Below are 16,699 nucleotides of genomic sequence, written 5' to 3'. Positions count from 1 at the left end.
ATAATAGATTTGCAACAGATCCATAAACATTTCCCTTGCAGATTGGTTACAAATTTGAAACAGACTTGCAATGGATCCAGAACAAGTCCCTTGCAAATCGGTTGCAAATTTGTAATAGATTTGTAATAACATTTTGGATCAACCACCAATCCAATACAAATTCACTGATACCATGCTATCATGTACATTAATGAATTCTAACATTATCATCTTAATAAAATATAACACACAAATTCTACTGTATTTGATAAAATATAATATAGTAATAAAAAGTAGTCATAGTACCATGCATAAAATAAAAAAAAACGTACAAATAGTAGTAGTTAATGTGCACGAAGACAAGTAAAAAATATATATAGTACTAGTAATATCCATAAAGACAAATGAAAATACTCATGGCATAACTATAGGTCATCATCATCCTCATTCTCATAATCATCATCATCATCCTCATCCTGATCCTCCTCATCCTCCTGAGGTTGTAATGTTTGGCCTGGTCCAGATTGCATCATCATTCGCATACGCTTCCACTCACAGCGCATCTGTCTCATCATCTTCTGGTTCTGCTGTAGAAAACTTTGGTTTTGTTCTTCCAAATTTGTCATTTTTTTTTCATGCCCTCCATCTCAGACACAATCTCTGGGGGACCGTAGATGCTGAAGGTGGTGGGGGAGCTGATGTAGCACCACTACACAATGACTCTTGATACATGCTTGATGCATGAGAACCAAGCCCATAAACTCTCTTTTTCTTTTCTCCACCAGAAGTCTCCAAGTACATAGCATCCATATCAAGTGGTGAAGGTTGTGAGCCATCTGGTAATGTTTGAGAAGCAGTCTCAACCATCTTACGCATAGCGAGACTTTTTCGGTGAGGGAAAAAAATTAAGAAAAAGTCGACAATATTTAATGTGACATGATTTGACGGGGAAAAAAACTCCACTAATTTTTTTCACTTAAAAAGTAATGGTCATTTCGGACTTTTCGCATGTCATTAAACTAACGGACCTCGGTAGGGACTAAAAAAAGGAGTGATGTAATGGAATTTTTGAAATTAAAGTAGTGAATGTTTGAAACTTTTCATGGGCTTATAAATAATTTTTCTAAATTATTGTATATATATATATATATATTTCTTACGAAAGTGATAAATCATATATATATTTTAATAAAGAGCATGTACATGGGTGACAATTGATCATTTAGTCTAAATATTTTTTTATTCCATGTATTTTTCATGCAATGATATAAAAATTTGGACTACAAATTTGTACTCATAATTTAAGATTTGTTATCATTATTGTGTTTGAATTTAAGATATATAAATATTTTTATGTTGATATTTTAAAATTTACTATTATTATTGTGTTTAAAATTTAAGATATTTAAATATTTTATGTTGATTTATTACTTCCAATGAGACATAAAGTAGAGATTTAACTTTCTAAAAATGTTTTGTAACTAACCAACAAGTTAGATATAAGCAGAGTTATGATTTCTAGTATATTGTGTATATATATATATATATTTGAATTTTTATTATTTTTTTATTTATATATTTGCAAGAAAGAAGAAATTTTTTTAATTTATTTTTTTAATGAGTTTCTTTATAAAAAAATAAAGGAGTATACTCTAATAAAAAAACATTTAATTGAATATCATTATTATTTAATAAAACTGCTTTTTATAAATAAAAAAATTGGCATTGACATGCCTTGGGAGGAAAAGCGCCCTCTTTTTCTATCAAATTATGATTAATTGTAGTTAAATATGTAATAAAGAATCTAATTAATCTTAACTAAGTTATGTAAATTGGAGACTTAGTTGAAGTTAAAGTATGCAAAATAAGGTTTTTATAATGTTTATGATATCAAAGGTGCATAGGTACAATTTAGGGGTGTAAATGATACACCTCTCCTCGCAAGCTACTCGGGCTCGACTCGGTGAAAACTCGAACTTGGCTCGGTCATGGTCGAGCCGAGCTCGAGCTTTCAGTAACTCGAGTAGTTAGCGAGCTCGAGTTCGAGTATCTAGATACTTGGGTCGAGTGCTTATGAGCCCTAATCGAGTAGTAACATATATATAATATAATATTTATTATATAATTACCATTATATCTTTTTTTAAAAGTTAAACATATTAATATTTTTTTAACCAAAAAATCTCTCATTCTCACTAATTAATATGCATATGGATTTTCATAACATATTGAGAAATAGAAGCGCCATGTCAATCGAGCCTCCCTTTGAGGCTTTCACAAAAAAACCTAACCCTAAATCCTAATCGCGGATTTATCACCATCCTTCAACCTAGTCGGGGCCACTTTCTCGATTCTCTAATCCCAGTGGATGACTCGATAAATGCCGGTGAGGTGCCAAGTAGTGAGCTTGCGCCGACGATGGCTTTTTAGTTCCTTTCTCTTTCTTCTCGCGCTCTCTTTTTGTTTCTCTTTCTTCGTCTCCGGTTCGCACTGAGTTCGTCGGCGATATCAAAGGTGAGATCTTTTGTTCGCTTGTGATCTTCGTCTCTCTTTCTTCATCGCCAGTTCGTTATACTTAGATGCTGCCACACCCTCATCTCATCCACTATGTTTCACTGTCTGTTGTTTCCTCTGTTTATAATTCTCTTGATCTGATGCTTATCTTTAGATTTTCATAGCATTTTTTTGAGATTCAGGTGTAACTGTGAGAAAGTTTTTTGATGCTAATATCATTGTTGATGCAGGCTTCAAAATGAAGATGCTTTTTGCGAGGAGGTTGTTGACTGGGACAACCTTTTGGAGCATAGGTAACTTGTATGTCATATAGATTGCAATTATTATTCCAAGTAGAACTTAGGAGCAACTTTAGAATAAAGCTCAGAAGATCAGATATGAGGTTTGGAGCTATGGAGCTAAATTGGTTACAACCTCTGATCAAAACATTAGGATGAATGGCATATATTTCTAAAATCTATCTCTATTATCGTCTTTGGACAGTATCCATTCATCTGCTTTTGAAAACTGATTGGAATAGCCTGATGATTCTTCATTTTCTTTGTTTTTGTGCTTCAACATTTGTTGAACTTATGCCAAATTAAGTGTCATCTTCAATACTAAGATAAAACATCACTTTGTATTTAAATCCCTCTAAACCCATCTTTAATTTCTTTCCAGTAACTTGATATAGTTCTATTTATGCTTGAAAATTATCGACGATCAAATGGGAATGAAAGCACAATGAATCAAGTTGAAAAATGGCCCTTTTTTTTTGGCATTGTATGCTGTTGACTCTTTTGATTATAACCATTAGATTAGATCATGATTAAAGAATGTTTCCCATTCTCAGGCCTAGTGATATTTGCCGGAAACGCTGGAAGCAAATGATCCAGTAAATCAGTGGTCACCAGGAGAAATCTTTCAATTAACAAGTGGATGTTCTTTCGCAAAGGTATTGCCCGGAGATGATTGAATACCGAGAATGAATCTAGTCTTCCATGTATTAGCCATGTATCAGCCATGTATCTTTTGTCAAACTAGAGCAAACACAAGTCCTCGGTTCCTCTGAATTAATGTTTGAAAACTCTGATCAAGTTATATATCAATTCAATTATTCTACCAATAACTTTACACTTAATTTAGTCACTTTGTTTTAATATTCATGTCTGTGTTTGTTTATTTAGGTCAAGTGAAATTTCTCTCAGTAATTGTTCATATTTGCGTATGTTTTGCATGCAGTGTGAGTCTCACAACATCTCAATGAAATTAATATTAACCTAATAATGAAAATGAACATAGATGTACATGTGTCACCATTCTATTGGTCAGTCACTAAGTTTTTAATTATATTAAAAAAAATCAATTTTCTTTTTTAATTATGTAGCTTAGTTTAGATGCATTTGTTTTTATTTTTATGGTATATTTATATATTCATTTTGCTTGTTGAACTATTTATATATTTATTTTAATCATTATGTGATCCTTCAACTGAATTAAAATTCAAAATAATTATAACAAAGTGACATTTATTTTAATTCATGTAATAGAGTGCATATGGTTTAAAAATTTCCATTTTTTTCTAATACTTAGTTGACCAATTGTAGACTTTCATTATATAAATATATATATATATATATATATTTGAGAGCTCATTGTACAATGGCATCAAAGTTGTACATCTTAACCATGCTTATTTTACTTTACATGTCTAATACAGAAAGGTTGATTTATTTATTTATTTGGTTGTTTATTATGATAGGCAATATGTCGTTAAGCACACCAAATTTCTCATTTACACCATTTCAGTCCGGAACAAATTCATCAACCAGTCGGGCTATTTTAGAAGGTGATTTTTCAATGAGCAAAAGTTTTGATGGTGATGATGATGGAAATGCGAATAAAAGCACGAATCCAATTGAAAAGGATTGTGATGTTGTTGACCTTGGTGAGGGGGAAAAAGAGGAAGGTCATGAGAAAAAAGGGCCAAGACTTCAAGTGTACGGTTGGAGTTTAAAGAAATTGATCTTCCTGATGGTTCTAAAAAAAGAGAATGCATTCATTGCAAGAGGAAGTTGGCTATAAATGCTTGCAAGAGTACAACTCATTTCAAAAAGCACTTGTCAACTTGGACGAAGAGAAAAAATTTATCAAAATCAACAGCAAAGGATTTTTTTTTTCCAACTTATACAAAGAGGTAATGGTGATGTTGAAATACAACCGGCTCTCACAAATGGCAAGTTTGACATGGCAAAAATGAGAGAAACAGCTACACATTGGATATTGATGCATGAGCATCCTTATTCAGTAATGGAAGAGGAAGATTTTAATATGATGCAAATATGTGAAATGCCTGAATGGGAAAAAGTATCGCTGGTTAGTATCAAGAAAGATTGTATGCAAGTTTATGAAACTGAAAAAAATTGAAAACATTGCTTAAGAATGTTAGCAAGATAAGCTTGACAACAGATTTATGGAAGTCTAGCAATCAAAAGATCGAGTATATGGTCTTAATAGCTCATTTTATTGATCATAATTGGAGATTGCATAAGCGTGTTATCAATTTTGTTCGTCTTCCACCTCCTCGTCGTGGTGTTAGATTGCCGATTGTAACTTCAAGTGTTTGAAAGAGTGGGGGATTGAGAACAAGGTTTTTACTATCTCTGTTGATAATGCTTCAAGCAATGATGTGGCAATTAGGATTCTTAAAGACACATTTTCAAGAGTTAAAAGGTTTCTTTGTGGTGGAAAGTTATTTCATATTCATTGTTGTGCACACATTCTTAATGTCATGGTGCAAGATGGCATTTTCGAAATTGAAGAAATAATTGAAGATATTCATGAAAGTGTGAAGTTTATTAATCAAAGTGAAGCAACATTGAAGTCATTTTCTGATATTGTGCATCAACTACAATTGCCGAAGCGAAAACTTATTCTTGATTGCAAGACACGTTGGAATTCAACGTTTGAAATGCTATCAGTTGCAATGAAATTTAAAGATGTTTTTCCAATGTTCAAAGATCGGGAAATCCTTTATCAATGTTTCCCATTCCTTGAAGATTGGGCAAAGGTGGAGAAAATATATAAGATTTTAGAAGTGTTTAATGCCATCACAAAAAATTATTTCCGGTAGTGATTATCCAACTTCCAACTTGTTTCTCAATGAAGTCTATCATATGAAAATGTTGGTAGACAAAAGGGCGAATGATGAAGATGAGTTTATTAGAACAATGATTGGCAAAATGAAGGCTAAATTTGATAAATATTGGGGGGAATGCAATTTGCTCATGTCCGTGGCTGCCGTCTTGGATCCAAGATGCAAAATGAGGGTTGTTGATTTTACTTTTTGAAGGATGTATTCCGATAGAGAAGCAAGAGAAAATATTGCTAAAGTTCGAGAAGCTCTACATGAATTTAATGAAGAAAATGTTCGTGAATATCAACATGGCAATGAGCATAGTGGTGAAACCACAATGCATAATAATGATGATGTTGGTTAAAATGGCAAATGCTTATCAGGTTGGTCCGAATTTTCAAGTTATGTGAAATCTATTGAAAAGGCCTCACCACAACAGTCAGATTTGGATGCATACTTAGCTGAAGGTTGTTTTATTTTTGAAGGAGATCCTAATCAATTTAATACTTTAGAATGGTGAAAGGAAAGTACTTTAAAATATCACATCTTGTCTAGGATGGCTCGTGACATACTTGCTATTCCTATCACTACAATGGCTTCAGAGGGTACTTTTAGTGCAGACGATAGAGTGATTGACACTTATCGTGCTTCATTGCCTCCCGATACAGTGCAAGCATTGCTTTGTGGAGGAGATTAGCGTCGAAATCTTCATAGAGTGAAAAAAAAAAAACAAAGTGAGTTTATAATTGTTCTTGCTTTAATATAACTTTTTATTTTTCATGGTTTCCTTGCTTTAATGTAATTTTTGACCATTCTTTTTTCACTTATTATATATTAGAAAGAGAAGAACCTAATTGAGATTTCAATTGAAATACCTTGAAGCTCAAGTTTAAAATGGTATGAAGAATTATGTTTGCATGTAAGTAACATTTAAGTTTGTTCATCCTTATTTTTTTTTATCATCAATGATTAAAATGATTTGTTTTCCAATTATTCATTCGTAATTTTGTATAGGTTTGATGGAAACATTGGGTCAAACCCTCACAATCAAGAAATATATTCTTGAGATGGTGGATGTTGATGGTGGATAGATTGTTTTCTTATTATCTATGGACTTATTTGTCTGTTGTCAATGAATTGTATTAGCACTTGTTTATTTTCTATTTGTTTTACTTGGACTTATTAACTATGGACTTACTTGTTTTATAATTGTTCTATTTGTTGAATTTTGTTTAAGTATGAGTTCTATTTGTTTTATTTAAATATGAATGTATTTGTTTATCTTTGAAAAAAATTAAAGAATGTTATTATTTTTTTAGTTCTTTTATTTGGTCAAGTTTGAATTGTGTTTGTTGTCTTTAATAAATTTTAGCATGTGGTCATTTTAGAATGGATGGAAAAAATAGATTTTTTTTATTAAAATCAAGGGAATAAATTTTCGAGCTCGAGCATAATGTTTATAGTCATTTCAACAATTTCGAGTTTAATCGAGCGAGCTCGAGCAGCTCGAATTGTGTATCGAGTCGAGCTCGAGCTATAAAATGAATACTCGGTCGAGTTCAAACTTAGTATCAAATCATTTTGAATTTTTCGATCGAGAGCTCGAGCTCGAGCTTCGCTACTAGGGCTCGGGACTTGATCGAATACACCCCTAGGTACATACCTAATTTCTATTTATCTCAATCTAACTTAATTATAGAGTAATTTAAGGTTTAAAAATAAAATTTAAAATTAAATATTTCATTTGTTTAACGAAATTTAAATTTTATTGAATTATGTTTTAATAAATAAATGTTTATATAAGATGTTTGTTAATTTTTCTACCGGTTGACTAATAAATAGATAGATTTTAAATTTGCAAACAAAAATTTTTAAAAAAATAAAGGAAAAGTATAAATATTTTTTTTTCCAATGGCTTCTTCTTTGAATTAATTTGAACCATTTAGAGTCATATATATATATATATATAGTTATTTATAATTGATCCAAATTTAAGTCTTATAATCTCGACGAACAAATATGATATCTGCATATTTGTATGCCATCTTTTTATAACTATGTATAAATAAACACACATAAAAATAACATAATAGTTGTGACGCCTTGACCCGTATACTTACGGGACGTGACAACCGCCACGACAACCCGAAGAGGGATACCCCACCACTCTACCCTCAGGTTGCCGCAAGGTTGGTAAAATTTCTGAAATCAACAACCTTGCAAAATAGGTGAATTCAAAGGTACACAAGGGAAGCATTAACTACATGATCTGATAGCAGGGTTTAAGAACTATACTGATCACAAATACAACGAAGTCCACACTACTACTTGCTAAAACCTGGGAAAAAGAATAAGGGGTAAGCAACCCTCGGGTCACTTAGTGAGTGGCCAACTCTACTAGAATATACTAAAATAATAATCATAAATTACCAAAATAATGTTTTTACCAATAATATAAAGCAGATTTTAGAACATAGTTATGTATAATAGGGATCCTTAAAAACAGTAACAAAAGATAGTGTCAAGAAACTCTTTTTACCCCCAACTAGGGGTTTTACAACATCAACTCCATGAAATACAAAATACGAGGTTCAAACTATAAAAATAAGTTGAACATAAAAACCAAGCTTTTAAAATAAAATATAAAGATTAAAATAGTTCCACATCCATACAACTATATAATATGAGTTTTGAGATAAATAGACATAATACTCTTGCGAAATCAAATTTGTGGGAACTACCCTTCTAAGAGCGACAATTGGGCTTCGCCTCCTCACCACAAATTCAAGATGTCACTATAAAAGAAACACCACAGGATAATTCTCAAAACTCGATCGCATGAAAACACCAACTCATTAAGATACCCAACTCACGCACTCAGCAAGTAGTGGTTTAGAAATATCTCTAAACCTTCGCCGTGGCTGCGGCTAGGCTCAGAGCCATCAAGGTACTCATGTCCTTGACATTAACCCATCGGTTCACCGTATAGTAAGATGACCGTCCAATCAAAGTCCTGTGCCCGCTCCTGCATTGGTCGAAAAGGATCAGTTGGTCTTTCAAGTCACCTCAAAAGGCTGACCACTAGAAATGCCTACTGTAGTAGGGGTAACTACCATCTAAGCCAAGTAATACAAGTATATCTCCACACGAGTCCACTAGTACTCAATAACCAAGAATTAATGTCATTTCCCCAAGGAAAAATGATAAACACATAAAGCATATTCAAAGTTTTTTTCACACAAATCAACTCACAACTTACAAATCAAGCATCAATCCAAAATCCTTTCCTTCCAACAATAATGCTTTTCAAGTATGAACCATACATAAATAACTCATTTCAAGTCAATCAAAATCTTGATTCAAGTATTAAAACCAATAAAACATTACTCAAGCATTATAATATATATATATCGGTATTCTTCTAATAGAATTATGTTTAACATTCCTATTCACAACTTTGATGATTTCACTTCCCTGAATGTTAATCCTCTAATAGTTCTTTGTCTCGAGCCAAAACTTCAACTCCTTGCCAAAGCACAACAAACACCAACAAGAATTGGCAAAATAAATCAAACAGTGATACCCTAAGTTTCTCTAACAATCAACAGTAAATCGATCCTAAGGTTTGCTCAAAACTAGGTTTTTCGGTTATCAAAAGAATTTCTAAAGGTTTGAGCTTCATTCTAAACTAAGGAAGGGAAGGAAACAACTAAAATTCACCAATTCTACAGTAACTAAGAACTGCTATGGTAAAACCAACCCTAACGCAATGGTTTTCTCCCGATTTTTATTACATCCAATAAAAAATTTCATTACAGCATCAATCACAAAGAATCACAACATCACTGGCTTCGATTTAAGCCTAAAATCACCACACAATGCTCTAATACAAGGTTTTCAAAGAATTAAAAAACTGTGAAATACGAGTAAAATACAAAATAAAAACTTGGATTAAAACTCTTAGGGTACTTACTAGCATGGGAGAAAGAAGTTTCTAGTTTGGTTAGCCCGAAAAAATCGTAGGATAAAAATTTCTAAGAAAAGGTAAGGTTCGGTTGAATGAGCTAAAGCAAGAAGAAGAAGGAAAGAAGAAATAAATAATGTAAAACTCGGGCTGCTATAGTATCAGGCTACTATAGTGCTGGGCTAAAAAAGCTACATTATAAGCTGGTTATAACAATAGTAAATTCGCTGATATTAGCTTTCCGACTTTAAAATAACAAAATTCTTAAATTATAATTTTAAAGTTCTGAGTGGGATTTATTTCTATTTGCTTCAATGCACTAACAAAATTAACCATTTTTTTCCCATATTAACAATCCACTTTTTGTAGTTCAGCCCTCATGTTTAATATCAAAATTTATTAATATAACTAATATTCGCTAATACCCAGTCAGATATATGCATTTAATACAAAAGACATACTTTTAATACAAAATATAAGTTTATGATCCTAATACTAACAATTCAAAGATAACGCTAATATTTTTCTTTAACTTACCATTAGATAAAATCAAATCCACTAATTATCTCAATCCTAATCAACATCAAAGTCCAACTAAACTAACTCATAAATACACACCCCCTCCCCTTCACTGCTCTTCACTCAAACACTTAATTTTTATCTTCTTTCCTCCCATTGGTAGTTAATTTACTCTTGGTTTGCAATGGCATCAGACTTGGTTGTGTCTTTCGGTGAGATGCTCATTGACTTCGTGCCGGACGTCGCCGGAGTTTCATTGGCAGAGTCACAGGGGTTCATCAAAGCCCCCGGAGGAGCTCCGGCCAATGTGGCTGTTGCCATCACTAAGCATGGAGGAAACTCTGCTTTCATTGGCAAGGTAATAAATATATAACATTAACTATTTATTTATTTTTTAATCTTTTAAATATCTTCTACTTTTTTAAGCACATTAATTAATTAAATTTTATGATATCTTATTTTAATTTTTTAATCATATATATATATGAATCTTGATTTCAGTTTGGTGATGATGAGTTTGGACACATGCTCGTTGACATACTGAAGAAAAACTCAGTGAACGTGGAGGGAGTATTGTTTGATGAGCATGCAAGAACAGCGCTTGCGTTTGTGACGCTGCGCAGTGATGGTGAACGTGAGTTCATGTTTTACAGAAACCCAAGTGCTGATATGCTGTTGACTGAGGCTGAGCTTAACATGAGCCTGATCAAGAATGCCAAGATCTTCCATTATGGTTCTATCAGTTTGATCACAGAGCCGTGCCGATCAGCTCACATAGCGGCGATGAAAGCCGCCAGGGATGCCGGAGCTCTTCTCTCTTATGATCCAAATGTCAGGCTTCCTTTGTGGCCTTCTGAACAGGCTGCCCGTAAAGGCATCATGAGTATTTGGAAACATGCTGATTTCATTAAAGTAAGTATATATATATATATATATATATATATTTTGTATCATGATCAATATATAGATAGATAGACATCACTTTTGTTTGATATATTTATATTAACGGTACTGTCGTTTTAAAATTGATCAGGTGAGTGATGATGAGGTTGCTTTCTTAACACAAGGAGATCCTTACAATGAAGATGTGGTTCTTTCACTCTGGTATGAAGGTCTTAAGCTGCTTCTTGTTACTGATGGAGAGAAGGGTTGCAGATACTACACTAAGGTTCATGAATTAATAATCAACTTAATTAATTATCATTTGGATATCTCATATATATTAATATATACATAATATAGAAGGTAATTATTCAAATAAATTGATTTGTTTTGGATTATTTCAGGATTTCAAAGGCAAGGTTGGAGGGTATTCAGTGAAGACAGTGGATACAACTGGAGCTGGTGATGCATTTGTTGGAGCTTTTCTTGTTCATTGCTGTTTTACATGTGTCGAGGGATCTCTCTTCGAGGTATTAATTTTTAGTACAATTTTCATATCATAATTTTTTATTTTTTATTTTAAAAAAGAAACAAAACAAAACATAAATAATAATGCAATTAATTGATGCAGAATGAGGAGCAGTTGAGAAAGGTACTTAAGTTTGCAAATGCATGCGGAGCCATTGCTACAACAAAGAAAGGAGCTATCCCTGCACTCCCAACCGCTCCCATGGCTGTGGAACTCATCTCTACTTCAAACTAGACCAACAGACATTATTATGTTGGACAATTAGTTCTACTTTGCTTTTTTGTTTCCCTTCTTAATCTACTAGAACATTTGTATGTAGATTTTTCCTTAATTTCTAAGTGTCTATCTATTGCATACTTCAGACTTTTGTTAAATATGAAAATAAATTGAATTAACAAGAATTTTACATATTCATTATGGCAACCTGAGAAAATTTACAGTGATTAGATGATTATTTATATATATTAATATATATATATATCATGTTTTCATATAGCACCTACGTACAAACAAATTTGTGAATGTTATTGAGTTTAATTATGATAATTCTTTCTTTAATTAACTTAAGATATAGAACTCTGGTTTTAAAGATACTAAGAAATAAATTAAAATGTTTGCCATACAATGAAAAAATAGCTCTCTTGTAAATGAAATACTTAACAATCCAATCAAAGAACAATTTCACAAATTATTTTACAAAACATTAGCTCTCCAAAATTTAATTTTTTCAAGTCCAAAAAAAAGAAAAAAGAAAAATTCACGACCACCTGTCACAGGCATGAAACTGAGAGTTTTATCAACTTTTTTTTTCTACTATCCTCCGTTAGTGGATAATTTTTATTTATTTAACTTAAAACTATTTCTTTTTGTTTTTTAAAAGTTAATTTATCGTAGGTCAAAACAACTTTACTATTGACCCAAAAAGACCTTTGATTTTTTCAAATCTTTTAGAAGTCCCTCTTTTTTCCTAGAATTACTTTTAAACCCTACGGCTAGATAACCTTGATTAAACTATTTTTACATTACTTCCAATTTTTAGTTTTGCTCTTTGGTTTTGGTACTTCGGATTTATTATTTTTAGATCACCTTTAGTTTTTAGTTTTGATCTTTAGTTCTTGGTGTATCCGTTTTGTCAAACAAAATTCGAACTTCCAAAGAAAACGAAAGTGATGAAATAGAACTAGTTATAAAAGGAGGGACTACAGATAATAATATTTTGTCAAAAAACTTATTAAAGTAAACAAAAAATTTCAAGCACTAATAAATAACTTTCCCTTCTCGAAATATTGTATAATGCTAGTGTTAATAGATGGCCGTTCTATTGGCAAACCATAATTTCATTGTCACATTAGAAACTCAACTCATTAATAAATAAAAATGTTTGTATAGACTTTGAATAAAAAATTATTAATAAAAATATCAATTTAAAAAGAAAAAAGAATCAAATAAAAAGATATAGGAGGGCCAAAATGAATAAATAAATAAATAAATGTCATGCCACCAATTGTCACATGGGAAAATATCAAGGAAAAAGAGAATATATTATTTTTTTATATAAAAGTAAAAAATTTGAAATCCAAAATTCAAAATTAAAAAAATGTTTAAAATTTAAAAAAAATTGAATTGAAATTTTAAAAAAAATCTCCCAAGGAGGAGTTTCGATATTGTGGAAGATTAAAAAAGATAGGAAAAAAGAAGAAGAAAGGAAAAAGAAAGAACAGAGTGCTTTGAGGAAAAAAAAAGAGAAGAAGAAGAAGAGGGTTCAGAGAGGTGAAAGGAAAAGTTAGGAACAAAAAAGGAGAGAGTTTTTGGGAGAAGAAAAAAAAGAGGAAAAGAGAACTAAGAAGGAGATTGAAGAAAAAAAAAGGGAGAACAGAGAGGGGAGGAGATGACAAGAAAGACAGAGAAGATCAAAAGAGAGAGAGGTGGTTGATAAAGCACGCGGTGGAGGAGACGAGAAGCAACTGATCAGTCTTGAGTAAAAAAATTATGAAAGAGGTGCAATTTTATGTATGCAATATAGCAAGATATTGTTTATTGCATGGTTTTATAAAACTTGATGTATGGATGATCATCATGGGTTATGAGTGCAACCTTGAGTGGGTCCCGTTCTTTCTTTTTTTTATCCATGCCATGTCATGCATTGCTTCATGAAACATTGTTAGTATGAATGTATGAAAGATCCTTGCCCATGTTTCATATAGCCATCATCCGAATGTGAAATGAGCCATGAATCTTGTGGGACCCATTTCTTTCTTTTACATTCAATTAATGCCATTATTCGATCCCTCATTAGCATGCATACTATGCCATGCCATGTTTTGCTCTCTGATTCGTTTGCAATACAATTGTGCTTTGTACAGTGTCTGCACATTTTATTTCTCTTTCCTATGTGCATACAGATGCCTTTATCCTTTCTCTCTTTGCTTGATTTGCATTCGCAAAACCTAAATCTAACTTTACACAACTCTTTCATGTATGGGATTTAAGCAAAAATGATGGGGTATAATGATAACAGATCGAGTCTATTTTCTTTTCCCAATCAGTGGTCATTTACATAGCCTATAGGTTTACCCTAGGATCTTCGAGCCTCATGTACGACAATCATAGATTTATTGGCAGAATATGCGATTGAAAGTTTAGAAAAAAAAAAAGAAGAAGGAAAGAATATATATATATAGTTCGAGGGCTGAAGTGAAAAAAAACGTAGAAAATCCGGGTTCATTTGCAAAAGTTATCAAAGATGGATTTGTTTGTAAAAAAAGGGAGACATATGAAAAAGTGAAGTTTTAAAGGATCTGATTGAATAAATCTTGAACTTTCTTAAACAAAAAAAGAAAAAAAAAATCAGGGGTTGATGTGAAAAAATGACATGGGATGCTATAATATGAAATCGGGAGAAAATAATAACTTGATGCGTGGGGGGTATTTTTGTAATTTCACAGGACCTCCTCTTGAAAAATTTTATGAGTATTTCCTTGAAGCTTACCTTGAGGTCTTTGAAACTCTTAGGGTTAGAGAGATAATTCTATAAAATTTCTCCAAAACCCACCTTGAGGTCTTGATACTCTCAGGGGTAGAGTGAAAATTTTATAAAGTTTTTCCAAAACTCACCTTGAAGTCTTGACACTATTGGGGGTAGAGAGAAAATTTTATTAAGTTTTTTCCAAAACCCACATTGAGGTCTTGACACTGTTGGGGGTAGAGAGAAAATTCTATAAAATTTCTCCAAAACTCACTTTGAGGTCTTGATACTCTTGGGGGAAAAAAAAATTTTATAAAGTTTTCTCCAAAACTCACCTTTGAGGTCTTGACACTCTTGGGGGGTAGAGAAAAATTCATAAATTAAATTTCTCAAAACCCACCTTGAGATCTTGACACTCACGGGGGTAGAGAGAAAATTCTATAAAATTTCTCCAAAACCCACCTTGTGGTCTTGATACTATTGGTATTAGAAAGAAAATTTTATAAACTTTTTTTTTTCAAGACCCACCTTGAGATCTTGACACTCTTGGGGGTAGAGACAAAATTTTATAAAATTTCTCCAAAATCCACCTTGAGGTTTTGACACTCTTGGGGGTAGAGACAAAATCTTATAAAATTTCTCCAAAACCCACCTTGAGGTCTTGACACTCTTGGGGGTAGAGACGAAATTTATAAAATTCTTTGAAACTCACTTTGAGGTCTTTTGACACACATTGGAGTAAAAAAAAGTAAAAAAAAATTTATAAAAATCTCTCTTTGAATTCATTTTGAGATCGTTTGACACTCATAAGAGTGAAGAGAAGAGTAAATAAAATTTTTTATAAAAAATCTCTCCACTCACTTTGAGGTCTTTTGACACTTAGGGGCTGTTTGTTTGCCAGCCTTGGAATGGTATTCATTCCTAAATGGTATAATACCCTAGTTAGTCCCTCTACTTTTCTCTCTTTTCTTTTTGGCCCTCTACTCGAAAATGCTCGACTAGTCTCTCATTTTTGAAAATGTGCTACCAGTTTGACAAATGCTCCTAACCAGGTCCTCTACTTTTTAGAAATGTGCCCACTTAGTCCCTCAAGTGAGCGTATTTTTTTAAAAAGTAAAGGGACCGTTGGAGCATCTTTTAACTAGTGGACATATTTTCAAAAGTAAAGGGACTAGTCGGGAGCATTTTGAGCAGAGACCAGAGAGAGAGAAAAAAATCTGAGGGGACTATTTTGGTGATTATACCTTCCTAAATCCATGCACACCCTTGTTTGGGTGTGCATCAATGGGATTGGTATAGGCATGGCATTGTAATGACATTGTACGGATCAAGGATTCAGATGCCTTAAGAAAATGGGAGAATTGAGCAATCCTTGGACTTGAAATGACTATACTGCCCATTAAAAAAACCATATCATTTCATTTTGACCAAAAAATTACAGGTCTTGACCAGCAAAGCAAAAGAAGAATGGTGAACTCCATCATCAACTCCGGCAAGATCTCATTCCGGCAGGATCTCCAAGCAATCGCAGGTACCGTGGATCTCCAAGCATTCTGGCAAGTTCTCTAAGAACATAGAAAAGAGAGTACCGTGGAGAAAAGGAATTACAGGTTGGGAAATATATATGAATATGTTGATTCTTCATAAATTCTCCTCAACATGTGTAAATCTATTTTAGCAATGATGTTAGGTTTGAATGTTAGTTTGAATGTTGTGTATTTTCTCCATCCCATAGTTAGTTGTCAACCTAAATTTTGGAGATACCCTTTTTCATATTTGAAAAAGACCAAGATTTGTTTGCTTTGAAGCATCATCTGTAGAGGTTGTTGTTAAGGTTATTTCCAAAGCCAAGGTTTGCACTTTCATCCAAATCTATCATTTGTTTTGAATTGATGCTACCTATTGCAAAAAGATCTAATTTTGTTTGCTTGATTTGATTAATGCATGCATAAAATTCACAAAGGTTCATATTTGTAGAAACTATTGAGTTCTTTTTTATCTGTTGATGGTTTAAGCTTCTTTGTTGTGACAAATGATTTCAGATTTCATGTAGTATGTTCTTATTTGCACGCTCTTCTATGCTTTGATCTAGAGTTTTATTTGTGCCCCCCATGTTTTGTGGAATAATTAAAATGCCGCAAGATGGTGGTATTGTTCTATTTGTGCCATTGTATACCACTTTTCCTTTCGGTGGTGGTTATGTATCCACTTTGGTTGGTTGGTTCTTGTTAT

At 32.5% G+C, this 16,699-nt stretch overlaps 1 protein-coding gene across 1 annotated transcript; it reads left to right on the top strand.

The window, feature by feature from the left end:
• Window positions 1-10,227: 10,227 nt before the first annotated feature.
• LOC120262125 (fructokinase-2-like) lies at window positions 10,228-11,736 on the top strand. The gene is made up of 5 exons (XM_039270186.1): window positions 10,228-10,449; window positions 10,593-11,003; window positions 11,125-11,259; window positions 11,378-11,503; window positions 11,605-11,736. Exons 1-5 carry the CDS (start codon window positions 10,276-10,278, stop codon window positions 11,734-11,736), a joined length of 978 nt encoding a protein of 325 aa, XP_039126120.1. The 5' UTR covers window positions 10,228-10,275.
• The last annotated feature ends 4,963 nt before the right edge of the window (window positions 11,737-16,699 follow it).

The sequence above is a fragment of the Dioscorea cayenensis genome, chromosome 5 (genome assembly GCF_009730915.1).
Source record: "Dioscorea cayenensis subsp. rotundata cultivar TDr96_F1 chromosome 5, TDr96_F1_v2_PseudoChromosome.rev07_lg8_w22 25.fasta, whole genome shotgun sequence".
Lineage (NCBI taxonomy): Eukaryota > Viridiplantae > Streptophyta > Magnoliopsida > Dioscoreales > Dioscoreaceae > Dioscorea > Dioscorea cayenensis.
The sequence above is the reverse complement of the archived record's forward strand: the minus strand, read 5'-3'. Positions and strand labels throughout refer to the sequence as shown.

Coding starts and splice junctions, on each gene's coding strand:
- LOC120262125 (XM_039270186.1), top strand. CDS start 10,276: ATGGCATCAGACTTGGTTGTGTCTTTCGGTGAGATGCTCATTGACTTC. Junction 11,004..11,124: donor AACATGCTGATTTCATTAAA/GTAAGTATATAT, acceptor AAAATTGATCAG/GTGAGTGATGATGAGGTTGC. Junction 11,260..11,377: donor GTTGCAGATACTACACTAAG/GTTCATGAATTA, acceptor GGATTATTTCAG/GATTTCAAAGGCAAGGTTGG.